Below are 14635 nucleotides of genomic sequence, written 5' to 3' on the forward strand. Positions count from 1 at the left end.
CAGCGTACAAGGGGTCAATGAATGTTTTAATGTAAAAAAAAATGTGACAATCATATGCAATGGACTCTGCAGTCAACAGATCTCAAACCAAGCATGGGACATTTTGGACTGACCGTTGTTCAGTCCCTCCAGTTAAGCTTCAGAGAATCAATGCCAAGGCACATTAAAGCGTGCCGTACACCTACCAACCTTCATTAATTTGTCTCCCTGGTTTATGTTACAACACGTAGGCCTAAACCTTTCAGATAAAAGCAAATATTTAACAAACACCATTTACAGTTTTTATGAAATAAGTTTTAGTTTATTACAAAAGTCAGTATCTATATCCTGAAAAAATATTTACAATTAAATTTAACCATGAAAAGATAAAATAACACTACATTAAACCTACAAAGGTTAACTTGCCAGCAAATAAACCCGTAGTTCTAACCACAAAGTAACAGAATGACCCATTGATTAGTTATTCCATGAACACCACTCCTCTTTACCCCGATATGTTTACACATTCCTTGAAACAGGAGTGTAAACAACTTCTTAATTCTATAATCATCATAATGAGAACCAGAACTGTTTGTCTTTTGTTCTTGATTACAGTGTTGCTGTTCAGTGTGACTGGAATGGATTGTCAGTGCTAAACTAATCTGGATCACATAGTCCCCACTGTGTAAGAAGGGTTCCCTAGTCCATCAGCGGAGTCTTTCTTTGCCTTTTTACGCATTTGATGGTTACAAAGGATCACAACTGCTATGATGAGAAGTAGGAGGGCCACCCCTCCTCCTATAACCCCAGCCAACAGTTTATGCTCAGAAGATTCAGGAGGAGTATACCGCTTACAGGAGAACTCCGAGGAGGGCCTGTGTCCTGCACTGTTCCACGCCTCCACACACACCTTAGTCCCAACTTCCAAAGATCCGACCAAACCTCGTCGTGAACCCTCCCCAAACTCCAGGGCTTCACTTCCCTCTATCACCACTCTGTACCCAGACACCACAGAAGATGGAGCACACCATTGGACCTCGATCTTCCCTCTGTCATCTCCTTCACTGATTGGCTGCAGCGCTTGGATGATTGGTGCATGAGGAGGCTCATCAACCCCACTGACTCCAGGACAGAGACACCCAGTCTTTGCTGAAATCTGTTTGCAGGGCTCCTGATTCTCCAAGCAGGGGTTGTATTGGCAGGGCTGCGCCTTCCGTTGGAGCAAGGTAGTCCTCACGACGTGCACGACTTCAGGAGGAGAGCTGTAATTGTCACCGTGATAGTCATCATCATCATCATCATCATCATCATCAGCAGTCATGAATATGATCGGAGGTCGAGTGGCGGGAGGGATTGTAGAGGCAGCATGGGTGGAGAGGTGGGATTGGTGGAGAGGTGAGGCACTCAGAAAAAGGAGAAGCACAGCCAGGTTCCTGCACAGTGACGTCATCTCTACGGACTGAAGTGACAAATGATGAGAAAAACAATAAAATAGAGGCCAGAATTGAATAAATTAATGAATAATTAATAAGGTGGAATAAATTAAGTTAAATCAAGAAGCCAAAGTCATTGTAGTATTGGTCACTGCGTCAAAACACAGAAACCAAAATACAGAACTTGCTTCCAATAGTAGACCAAATTAAACAAGGATCCACAGTGGTACTAAGGCCAATAAATATGAGATTTTAAGATTTTTTTCCCTTTGACAGAAGACAGGAATGGTTTGATGCGACTGGAAAACAAAATTCTTTGGCTTGTTGACAAAGAGGCTATTTTACCAAAGTTTATAGCTTGGAAATGGCTCTGTGTATAATCAAACATTTGCGGTGTTCTAGTTTCCATCCTGTAAACAGCTTAGGATAAATAAATGCTGATTGCTGGAAGAAAGAAATACAATATTGGGTTGACCCCATCAGCACTTCCATTTTCTCCTGGCACCAAGCCAGATGAGTTCTGTGGGAACCCAGAACAGAATTTTCACTTTACACAATCTAGTTTATTTTTTAAATAACCCTAATAATCACAAGATTTTTTCTCGTGCTTTTAAATGCAGCTGATGACAACCTCTAAGAATATATAAACATCCAACCATTCAGTATTTTGCATCTGGTCAACACACATGTCAGCATACCAATAAAAGTGACTTAAGTAAAGTGTAAAAAAAAATTCACTGTACCTGTTTGATGGTAGCGTATATATTTCAAGTCTTTCTTCTCTCTTGTTCCCACTCTGTCTGCTCTCACCGTGTACTCACTACAGTCTTCTGCTCTCACCGTCTTATAAGTTGCTTCTCTCAGACTCTCCCCTCCTCCTCAACACCCCCTCATTTTCTCCCCTCAGTGCCTCTCCCTCCCATTTTACTCTTTCATGCTCTGCCTCAGTCTTTTTTTCCCATCTTGCCTCATTCTCTTTCTCAACTTCCAACTCAATGACATGTAATTTAACTTCCAACTACCCGTTGCTGCTCTTTTATATTTCTTTGTTTGGAATTTTTGTGTTAATGTGTGTAGGGAAAGTGGAGTGAGGGTGGGGGGGTCAGAGCTCAGAGCCAGCATGTGTCTGTGTGTGCTAGTTAGCATACTGATTTGCTGTGTAGCTGCAGGAGGCAGGCTAGTGCTTGTTGCAGTACGTTTGTGTAATCCGTAGGTGTAGCAGCCTGTTTTTGATTAGCTCTTTACAAGCTAAACTTCTTGCATACGCTCTGCAGGTGTTGTTGTGGAAAATAACAAGACATAAGGTCACTTCAGTGTGTTTATGTGTTCCTCTGAGAGAGAGTGTGTGTGTGTGTGTGTGTGTGTGTGTGTGTGTGTGTGTGTGTGGGTGGGGGGGGTGAAGGAATGCATGCATGTCTATTTGTTAGAGACCCCCTTCTACCTCTCTTGTGGCCCCCATTGTGACAAGCTGGAGGGGAATGATAAAAGGCTGTCCTTTTATGGAATAAAGCTGGCAGAGGGGGCGAGTTCTGTCTTATTCCAAGTGCCCAGATTGCACTGATGAAAGGAAAAGTACCAGGGCAGGAGCTTGCTTATTTCCCAACCTCAAAACTCAAAAGGATTTACTCAACCTACGCAGCACAAATCCTAATTACTTGGAATCTCAGAATAACTGGCTTCAATCAAATCTGATTCACATGAAGACAAAACTATTTTTTACTATATTTTCAAGAGAAGGGCTGAGTTCAAAGAAACAATAAATCATAGGGAGATGAATAAACACATCAGACTTAAATGTACAGCCACTTAAATTATACAACAGGAAATAGAGTAGAGTTTACTGCGTTTACACAAAGGTTTATGCACTTATTTGGGGAGCAAAATGATGTGTTGATGATAATATGATGCGTCACAATTAGAATGAAGAAGTGACAAAGCTGCCTGTAACAAGTTCAGCGTAAAATTTGTTGTTCATCAAGGAGGTTCTGGGAAAGAAGCTGACGTTCTGTGGCATTTACAATGTTTTTTTTTTTATTTAACCTTTATTTATCCAGGTAAGTCGATTGAGAACAACTTCTCATTTGCAAAGACGACCTGTCACATTCACACAGTTCCACATTCATACCAGAACCCTGCAGCTTCCCGCTACATCCAGTCACTGTTCCATTATTAATGTGACTATTATTGCCACATCACACCCCCAACCGGCCCGTCAGACACCGCCTACCAAGAGCCTGGGTCTGTCCGAGGTTTCTTCCCAAGAGGGAGTTTTTCCTTGCCACTGTCGCACTGCTTGCTCTTGAGGGAATTACTGTAATTGTTAGAATTGTTGGGGCTTTGTAAATTATAGAGTGTGGTCTAGACCTACTCTATCTGTAAAGTGTCTCGAGATAACCTATGTTATGATTTGATACTATAAATAAAATTGAATTGAATTGAAAAATTGAATACCTGGAAGCAATGTGGGATGGATTGGGAAACGTGGTGCCTGAGGCGAGTGAGTGATAGCGATGCCCACATGCACCATGGGTCTTCATACATGTGGAAAGCAAGATACTTCCAAATGATCTTTTCTCTGAGCTCAACATGGCATCATGACACACAGCCGTGTTCTCCCATGACCGGTTGCTGCTTTGAGCCAGGTATAGAAGGAAAAGATGGACTGAATGGAAAATCAAAATGACACTTCATGGAGCAAATGGAAATGCTTAACTAACCATACTTCTATTTCAGATTTTAGGGAATCATAGTTGTTCATTGTTGGGTGGTTGAGCCACCACTTGGGACCTCTTTTCAAACTGAAATATCTCAACAACTATTACCATGGAATATGGCATTTATCACAAATTATAAAGCAACACACTTTAGTGGAAAAATCTGATTATTATATTATATTTATCCAAGCATGTAGATCAAAGAGGTGGGCTTCTCCTCAACATGACCCTCATATCTACAGTTTTTCCAGCTTCAAGCTTCGGGTTGTTTTGGCTGCATGAGACAACCATCTCTTCCACCCCCTGCCTGTCCGTCTGTCTGCAACACCAGGAGCTGATAAGTTTTAACAATCCAGTTCCTGTAACTGGATTGCACAGGTTGCAAAAGACTGAGTGATTCACTTAAACATTCATTCCTGAAAGAGACAATCCCTCTGGAACTTTGAGTTAAAAGACTTTTCTCACATACACAGCTACAGTATTTGCAATACAGTATTTTATCATCCAGCTGATTATGGTCAATTCCCTCCATAAAGCAACACTTCTAATTGTAAAAGTAAGTACATTGTTACACTACCACTATAATGTGCGAGTGCTGAAAAATCTCACCCTGTCTACTTAATCCAAAGTTAGTTTCAAATCAAAAGAAACATCACATACAAAAACATAACATCAGTAATTTGTGGGGATATGGTGTTTCACTGTTTCTGTGAGGGTGATCACATAAATAGTGTGATTAATACAACTATTAATGTTGTATGAGTGAACCACTGGAGGAGGCATAGATATTAGAAACAATTTGACAAGCTCATATGCTATTTTTATGAGTGAGATCATCTACTTCTGTACGGGTAAGATTACATCGGAAAACGAAGGAGTTCCTCACTTGTTCAAATAAGGGAAGAAGACAAGAAAGAGGAGAACACAAACAAGTTCCACATGTTTTGTCTCTCATACTTTGCCTGGAATATTATATCCTTACAGTGGTGGAAAGTAACTGAGTACATTTACTCAAGTGCAGTACTGAAGTACAATTTTGAGGTACTTGTACTTTTCTACTCTGCTACATTTCAGAGAGAAATATTGTACTTTACATTCATATGGCAGCTTTATTTACTTGTTACTTTACAAATTAAGATTACTGTATGCAAAACACATCTGTAGTTTTTAGAATACAATCCTTTATTATAAATTTAAACTACCCTAGGCATCTAAAATTATGAGATGGTGTGCCTATGATTCAGATTTTGCACCAAACAGAATTGACGACAGATTTAAGACATGGATCTCAAAAGGTTTGACTACTTACTATTCATTTGTCAGCAAAGGGGCATTTCAAAGTTTTGAAACATTACAAAAAGTTCATGGACTGGGAAAAGATGACTTTTTTAGGTACCTGCAAGTGAGACATTATTTCAATAAAAATCTTAAAGTGGTGTCGGGAACAGGTGAATCATGGTTCATGGAGATATTTTTATCATTAACAAAACCCAAATCAGACAACAAAATTATTTCCAAATTATATAACTCCATACAATTATCTAAACAAGAAAATACAGAATACATAAAGAAGAAATGGGAAAGGGATGTAAAGGTGACGATCACACAGGAAAGCTGGGAGAACATATGTCAGCTACAATGGTTCTCAACTGGATCAAACACATGGCGGGAGTTCTGCTGGAAAAACACTGTACGATTTTTTATCACACCCGTACAGAAACGACATCAAGGCAGTGGAGACACTTGTTGGAGACTTTGTGGGTCAAACGGAGCAAACCACTTCCATATTTTCTGGGACTGCCAGGCAATAAGGCCTTACTGGGAAGAGATCCACAATCATATAGAAAATGTATTTAATGTTAAAGTTCCATTTAATTGTGAATCTATGTATTTGGATAATCTAATGTTTGAAACATGGAACATTCAAGATAAAAAATTGTTGGCTATAAAAAAGGATATTTATGTTATGGAGAAGATATCTTTTTCCCACAAGGTTGAAAAAGAAAACTTCTATAAGATCTGGACCAAAAGAAATTTGCAACATTTATTTTCTAAATAAAAAGATAATTATAAAAAAAAACAAAAAAACAAAAAAACATTTAAACTACCCTACAATATATAGGCCAACAAGTAAAGCTGAAATGATTAGACCAATAAACACTTAGTTGATGGACAGAACTGTTTGGAAATGTGAGGATTTTTCTACATGGAGTACTTTTACTTTTAATACTTTAAGTACATTTTCCTGATGATACTTACATACTTTTCCTAAAGTAACATATTCAACGCAGGACTTTTACTTGTAACAAAGTATTTTTTTTTACAGTGTGGTATTATTACTTTTACTTAAGTAAAGGATCTGAATACTTCTTCCACCACTGTATCCTTATCACTAATCACAGAGAATAATAAAATGACTACTTTAAACCACTTACATTCAGTTATACTGTAGTGTTAGTGACTAAAGGCAGCTGTTTGTTCAGTAACACTCATGGGCATGGGCATGTTGGTCAATCAAGGTTTTCTTCAAATTGTAACATCACTGAGAAGACAGTGTCCACTGCATACAAATTTCAGCTGCCCGTGACAGGCCAGCCTGCTCAAGTTTTGTTCTAACTGTGGCTTCAATTAAGCCCTTGAGGAATAAAGAAAGCCAGTGTGGTTGACTCATACTACTCTAGATAATGACTAGCCCGCCAGCGCATTTTCCCTCTTGCACCACCACAGCATGTCTGAACATGCTGCTGGACATGTGTAAGACAACTTGCACGTATCCCCGCCACCATCATCTGATTCTAGACAGCGCCACAATTTCACCAGAGTGCTGAATACCTTTATGTTTTAAGTCAATAAGATAATAGTCATTTAAGGGCAGGGATTCCGGTCTGTTTAGCAAGTGGAAACACAATCACTTTACTTTCACATTCATATTCACTCACTCACTCACTCACTCAAGTAAGCCTTTATCCCTCAGTGTGACTTTATCAAACTCTGAAATGTGTGGGCCTCTCACAGATGCTCAATCCCTCTCCTACCCACACCTCTCTAAGGAGTTGAAGTATTCCAATTCAAACAGGAACTAAGCTACTATTGGCTATATCCCCATCACCTTTGACCTTTGAAAAAAAACCCCACTGTGGAGCCAGAGAGAGTGGGCTATGCAGTCTAACTGAGCCTCAATGGATAATTGAAAACAAACATGTGATGATATAGCAGCTCCATCTGATGACTAAGTCCCACATTCCTGCATCCACTGCATGCTTGTGGGATTACAAACTACTATATGTAGAATTGAAAGATTGGGCTGAGGATCATATCACAGAAACCATCCTACAACAAGCAAGTTTAAATCCACCTTGCTTAAGTGAATCTCCATAGATGTTGATTAACCTTTGTAAGGCAAGATAACATACAAATTACCTTTTATATATCCTATTAATGTTATATTAGACAATTCAGACACTGTACGTCTTTTAAATTTTTTTTAATTTTAGACAGGACAGCTACGTGAGAAAGGGGGAAGACATGCTCAAAATTGTCACAGGTCAGATTTGAACCCTGGACCTCTGCGTTGAGGCATAAACCTCTCAGTACATGTGCGCCTGCTCTACCCACTGATCCAACCCAGCCAACGTACTGTGAGTCTTTTGACTGCAGGACTAGATCAGGACTACATCACACCTATTCTACAGTATATTCTATGAAAAGATAGTTTGAATAAGTTTAAAAAAAATTCTCTGAGGGGTGTAATTTCAGTGACTTAATATTAAACATGCCATTAATTATAGCAAGAGGGGCATCATAGTGCTGCCTCTGTGGAGAAAGGTCTGGCAATGTGAGACTAACTGAACAGCATAACAGGCTGTTGTTAATAACATTAATGATGGCTCTGTTTTATTCAAGTGTCCCAATAAGTCATGAAAGTGTGATAGTGAGCCAGCATGTACCAGGACCCTGAATCTGAAGCAGCAAAATTAAATTCAGTCATCACTAATTGTATTATTTACAACTGTGTTTTCTTACTGTGACATGTCATAATGTCTTAAAAAAAAGAGCCATATTTGAATTTGTTAAAATATATTTTGTGTTATCTGAAATAAACCAAAACAAGCACAAACTAATGAGCTGCAGGGCTCCAGACTAACTTTTTTCACTAGGAGCACAGTGGCCCACTACTGAAAATTTTAGGGGCGCAACCAGAAAATTTAGGGGCACACCGTAAATCAACATGCTAACCAAATATTCACATTTCTACTAATTTCCACTGTATTACTAATAAATACTTTGATAATAGATGCAGAAATTACAATGTGCTGTTTCAAATTCAGTGTCACTTTTGAAGATGCAACATAGAATGCACCATTGCTGTCATGAAAGTAAACAAAATGTAAAAAATATACCAACTCTGGTAATTCACCTTAAAATTAAACATGCATTGTTTAGGCTACTACCCTTAGGGTTGGGTACCTTTCACATCTGAACCAATATTGGTACAGATACCTGAAATTATGGTAACGTTTTTCGGTACTTTCCCTCTGTAATTACAAAACAATTATTTCAGTCGTAAAAATAATTCCAAACCTATTTATCCTATGTACTTAGAACATTATGTTATTTTATTAGAATATGTTACACTCTAAAGAAATTAAACAAAAATAAAAATAAAACCCCTCCCTCTCTCCTCCCTAACCCATCCCTACAACCTGTTAAATTGAATAATTATTAATTTCTTACTCACTGTAACTTGTTTAGCCAGTTGTATTTTCATCATGACCGTTTTTAATTGCTCTTTAATGTTTCATGTAAAGCACTTTGAGTTGCCTTGTTGCTGAAAGGTGAAAGGTGCTGTAGAAATAAAGTTGCCTTGCCTTTCAGCCTCAGCCTGTCAGTCAGTTACCAGGGCAGAGTTGCACACTGTTGAGCCTGCTGCTTGTCTCAGAGGAAGTATCAACAGCACCGTGACTGTTTTTAATATCATATAGCAGCAAACGCTGTCTGTGTGAAGTTTTTAAAAACTGTAACCATACTTGAAACCACTTTATCGGCATCACTCACTGTGACTTCAACCAAACAGCCGACGTAGTTTGCGCCGATCGCACCTCTGGTCGGAGCACCGCTCTCTGTCAATTTTCAGAGAGGATAGATAAGCTTTCGCTTACGCGCTCTCAGGTACCTACATTTCGACATTTAACGTGTAAAAAACGGGGGCAAATTTGCTGGTCGCACATGTGCGACTGGATGTAAAATTCAGTCGCACACTCTCAAATTTTGGTGGCAAAATGCGACCATTTGGTCGCAGTCTGGAGCCCTGAGCTGACTGAATGTCAACTTGAAACCTGAACAAAACCCTTACATAGAGTTATAGCTCCACTTAGTGGTGTAAACTTGTATTTGTCAGCTACTATCACATACTGTATCGAAAAAAGAAAAAAAAGAAAAAATAAATAACAGAAGTCCCGTGGAGTATCTCTGGGAAAAATCGTACAGTGGTTCTTGCCTGTTTGCGGTTATCTAAATGAATCTAATGGATTGGTAAATAGGCTGACTTGATTAGTTTATTCTTCGTAGGAAAGAAATGATGTCCAAACACAGAAGATCAAAATGGCAGAGTGTGGTTGAAACCTATTTCACATTCTTAACCCTAATATCGCATACATACTTCTGACCATAGGCGTAATTTACAGGGGGGGTTACAACACCCCAATAATCATAAATAAAGAATTCTTTTGTTGTCTCTCACTTTAAAACTCTGTTCCAAGTGTGAAATTATTAGGGGTGGGAATCTCTTGGCACCTCACGATTCAATTTGAATCCGATTCAGAGGCCAACGATTCATTTCTAAACCGATTATTGATGCATAACAATTTTTTTTATGTACATTTCCATGCATGATTTTTAAAAATATACATATAAATCTGAGTATGCTACTCAGAGTTTGCTAATCACTTCCTAGACAAAGCAGCTAGACAAAGCTTAGATTTTGACATATATTTGTCACACACAAGTTTTAATGAAATGTTTTGTCTACTGAGGTTTTTATTTTGTAGTCATTCCATGCTTAAGCATTAAACATGTTTGTGAAAGTCACCTCTCCCAGTAATCTCAGTCATGTTTAAAGGTGGATAATTGGCTTCTTAGAACATGAAGGTGTCAGATGTAATGTGATAAAGTAGATGAACAGCCTATATGTGTTTGGCCTAATTATTTTATGTATGATTTATTAGATCATGTTTGTTTTTTCTTTTGACCATTTTTGTGTTTTTTTTCTGCACTCTTGCCTAAACTCTAAGTTGTTGTCCATTATCCCATCCTCTTTCAGTCACTCTGTTTTCTGAGTTGTATTTGTCTAGAGACTAACTTTTAAATAAAAATCAACACATTTAATAAAAATAAAAAAAATTATATTTTTTAAATTATTAACTTATCTAAATCGAGAATCAAATCGTTCTAGAGAGAATCACAATGCATCTAAGAATCGATTATTTTTCCCACCCCTAGAAATTATCTGTCTGGGAACTCTCTTTCACTTCATGAAGATGAATTTAGGAGAGGCAGAACATCTTTTGTTTGGAAATTGTATACAGTTGACCTACATGTTTAGAAACAAAAAATAATTAGCATCCTAGCCTGATTTCCAATGGTACTGTTTTTGAGAATTCAGATGTTTTACGTCAGTAAATGATGACAGTGATGAAAATAACTACATACATTTACAATTTTAAAATACCTGTACCTTTGAGTATTTCCATTTTATACTACATTTAGAATATACCCACTTGATAGTTTGCAGATCAATATTTTATATACATCAGGCCAGTGTTTTCCCTAGGTTTGTGAAAGACGTAGGTGCATGTATTTGGTCTGGGGGTTTAGGGGCCTCTTTCAAGAAAATGTTACGTTTTTCAATAAAAAGAATTCGTAATTTCACATCATTTTGGATTATTATTACCATATATGTGTCCAAAACGTAAAAAAAATAAATTAATCTAGAGCAGACAATTAATAACACTCAAAAATCTAAACTTGTTAAAGAAGTCCACTGGGGACTACAATCATTAGATCTGAGAAAAGTAATTAAGTTAGTTTTGATGCTCACATTGATTTTACATTCAATGCTATACAAATAAAGCTGCCTTGCCTTGCCTTGCCTTGCCTTACATTCATTTGCCTTATGTAGTGCCCAAAACGGCTTGGGTGCTGCGCCTAAGCATTATAATGCTAGGGAAAACCCCGCCTTAGGCCTACATCTATTTAGCCGACCCTTTTATCCAAAGCAACTTACAATGAGTGCATTCAACCATGTGAATACAACTAAAAAATGACAAGGATCACGTACCTAAGTATACATCTTCATTAAATATGCTGAACTGCTTCAAGTGCTACATTTAAAAACTGTAAGAAATAGTGAAATACGAATATTGAACTTTTTACTCCACTACACTTGTATGACAACTGCATAGTATACTTTATCCGCTTATTAAGTGATGAATTATAGCCTATAGATTAAACCACATAGCAACAACTACAACAGTAAATCCATGTGTAATAATAATCCATTTATTACAATTATGGATTATAATAATTTTAAGAGGAGAGTGGACACTCTCATGTAGGCCTAACGTTGTTGTGAACACCCACCTTAGCTGGAGTTGACATGCTTTTTGAAGAAGAGGTTGCTGTCAAAAATAACTCCTGATGGATGTGTGAGGAGGGAGTCAGAGTGCAGTTATAGATGGTGAAGCATCCTGATGGTGTAGATGTGTGAGGAGGGAGACAGAGTGCAGTTATAGATGGTGAAGCAAAAGTTGTGCGATGTTTTGAAGAGGAATTTGGGACCAATGATGATCGTGTCAATTTGTCACAGTTAAGTTTGAGAAAGTTGGTTTGCATCCATGATTTAATTTTTACTGAGGCCAATGGTCAAAGTGGAGTGAGTTGCCGTGGTGATGGATTTGATGGAGATGTAGAGCTGAACATCAGCAATGGCGTTATTGTCAGGTGTCATTAAATGCCAGGAAATTATGACATAGAATAAAATAGTTGCCATACATTAAGTTGTGCAACTTAAATTTGAGAACTACATTTCACGCTGAGAGTGAGCTGTATAGGTCTATACGTATATATAAGTTATACTCAACCTATTTTCATTCATATATTTGATTACAATGTGACAAACACAGCTCTGTTACCATTAGGCTAGCAGATCGTTGATCATCTGTTTCTCCGTGAAGGGGAGACAGTGACAGAGAGTAAAAGAGGTGCTCAACAATCAGTTGTTTTTCCAAAGTCAGCTCTTTAGATCAAATTGTGGTCACCACTACGTTTTTTTCTTGCCTTTGTTTTTGGTGTGATTTACTAGTGTTGGGTTGGCTCTGTGGAAGAGACCAGTAGACTGGATGTTTTCTGTTGAGATTAGCATTGATGTTGTGCTATTGTGGGAAGCTAGACTGTACAGACATGACTGTAGTTATTCTTAGTTATGTTATTAGGCTGTATTTTCATTGTTCTGTGATAGTTTCCATTTTGTCCTTTGTTTTATAGAGTCACAATTAACATCACAAGAAATGGAGTTGGACAGCTTACTTTCACTGTTTCTAAAAGTGTAGATGCTGTGTGAGTTTGGGCCACGAGTTCTGAGAGGGGGGGCCTCCAAGATTTTGTGCCCAGGGGCCTCTGCTTTCTAAATCCGTGCCTGGGTGGGACCTATATGTCAATGGGTGGGACAGGAGTAGCTAGACCATTAACAACATCAGTTAAAGCACAATGTTTTAGGCATTAAAGAAGCACCGGCAAAAACAACAACAACAACCGTTCATTCACAGTAACGTTACTGGAACTGTCACCGTAAAATAGAGACATATTTAACGACTACATGAACGTAAACAACTCAAAGCCGTCTTGATGACACAGTGAATGTTGCTAGCTAGCTATATGCTAGGCTAGCTTATCCTCTTAAATATATCTTTTCTAACCGAAGACACTGTTAACGCCACCGTCGACGGCTAACTACTGGACTTTAGCGTTAGTTAGCTAGCTACCATTATGAAGAGGGAAGCTAATGTCGTTATACGAGGTCTGAAGCCGAGAAGTACTCGGATCTTTACGTGAATCAGTTAAGACACGAAATGCAACCTCATCCCACAACCGTACCGTAACTGTACTGAAGCTCCGCCATTGGTTAGAACCGTCCATCCGCCTGGCACTGGGCGGGGAAGGGAGGTGGAAACGGCGAGGCGCGCCACTGAATGACGGCCGGAGCTTTGTTGAAACAGCCTCCGAGAACCACACGGGCCTACCTATTATACATTTACACCGTGTAAAGATACCAGATGAAAGAGGAGGAGCGCCTAATCGTTTCTATAATCACCGGGGATGTTGCGGACTGTGTGACTGGACGACACGCTGTTGAGACTGAGCGGACGTTTTCACAGGTTGATCCGTAGTTGGCACCGAGCAGGGAAGCCAGCAAAAGAAAATACATGGTTGTAGGCTGTTTCTAGTGACACTGGCTTACATTTAAAAGACAACTAGGCGGTGCTTGCTAATTCCTGAAAAAAAAAACCAGACCTCCAAAAGAATGAGACATTTAACGTTTGCAGGTTGGAGTTTATTCGTTGAAGTTGACGCTCAGACTGGGGCTACAAGCAGCGTGTAGGAGCGCTGGTCTTTATTGCACATTTTGACAGATAGCCAATCAAATCTGTTATCCAAATCTGTGCTCTTATGTCAGTGACCTATATCTCATGTACGTGCGCCAAGAGCCCACAGTAACCTCTCCATCCGACCAGACATCAGCACAGCATGGGAATCAACGGGCTAGACAATCAAGCGCAGCCGTCCAGCGGAGGGTCCCGGACGGAGGAGCCAGATTCTCAGACGGAGCAAAGAGAGGCTCCCCAAGAAGCAGACCGGAGCAAGGCTGACCAGGCGGCAGGCAGCGAGTGTAAAATCGTGCAGGAAGACAGCACCGTGCAGCTGATCGAGGCCGGGAGCAAGCCTCCACTCTCCCCGGCTTCTGAATCGGAGGCGGTTTTCCAGGTGGAAGAGCACGGCCACAGACCTGCATTCGTCCCACCAGAAGGAGGTTTCGGCTGGCTGGTGGTTTTTGCAGCAACCTGGTGCAATGGGTCGATCTTCGGCATTCAAAACTCTTTCGGCATCCTGCATATGATGCTGATGAATGAGCATGTAGACCCAGACGACCAGACGTCTCAGTTCAAAGTGGGTGAGTACCAGACGCTCTGCTGAGGCGAGTCTGAGGAGGAGATGAAAAAATATATCAACTGGTGGATAGAAGTACATTTGTCTTAGATGCATGCTTGATTACAATTAGCCTACCCATAGGCAAAGTTTAATAGTATAGTATGCTGTATAGGTTACTATATACATTTCATCACATGCATCTATGCCTCTAAAAAAGATGTGGGTCAGTTCAGAGTTCAAGTGATCAATAACTTAAAGTGGCCCACTAAACAGTGTTATATTACTTATGTGCCAATTGCCAATACA

The 14635-nt window shown here is 39.3% G+C and overlaps 2 protein-coding genes across 3 annotated transcripts in view; one reads left to right on the forward strand and one right to left on the reverse strand.

The window, feature by feature from the left end:
- Nucleotides 1-13416, reverse strand: LOC114562979 (LRRN4 C-terminal-like protein). 2 transcript variants are annotated; one of them, XM_028589702.1, is made up of 2 exons: nt 13277-13416; nt 1-1438 (listed from the first exon to the last, which is right to left on the reverse strand). In XM_028589702.1, exons 1-2 carry the CDS (start codon nt 13316-13318, stop codon nt 647-649), a joined length of 834 nt encoding a protein of 277 aa, XP_028445503.1. In that variant the 5' UTR covers nt 13319-13416; the 3' UTR covers nt 1-646. The 2 variants fall into 2 exon arrangements, with proteins under 2 accessions (XP_028445503.1, XP_028445504.1); XM_028589703.1 differs by lacking the exon at nt 13277-13416 and adding an exon at nt 2156-2259.
- slc16a2 (solute carrier family 16 member 2) overlaps nt 13106-14635 on the forward strand; it is a 24839-nt gene continuing 23309 nt past the window's right edge. The window contains exon 1 of the mRNA XM_028589701.1: nt 13106-14351. Coding sequence (XP_028445502.1) covers nt 13928-14351 — 424 coding nt within the window. The 5' untranslated portion in view covers nt 13106-13927. The remainder of the gene's footprint in view (nt 14352-14635) is intronic.

This window comes from Perca flavescens, chromosome 10, assembly GCF_004354835.1.
Source record: "Perca flavescens isolate YP-PL-M2 chromosome 10, PFLA_1.0, whole genome shotgun sequence".
NCBI lineage: Eukaryota > Metazoa > Chordata > Actinopteri > Perciformes > Percidae > Perca > Perca flavescens.

Excerpts from the sequence above, each read along its gene's own strand:
- LOC114562979 (XM_028589702.1), bottom strand. The coding sequence starts at position 13,318 with ATGGACGGTTCTAACCAATGGCGGAGCTTCAGTACAGTTACG. Across the intron at positions 1,439-13,276 it reads GGAGCTTCAGTACAGTTACG|TCCGTAGAGATGACGTCACT; the intron begins GTACGGTTGTGG and ends TTGTCACTTCAG.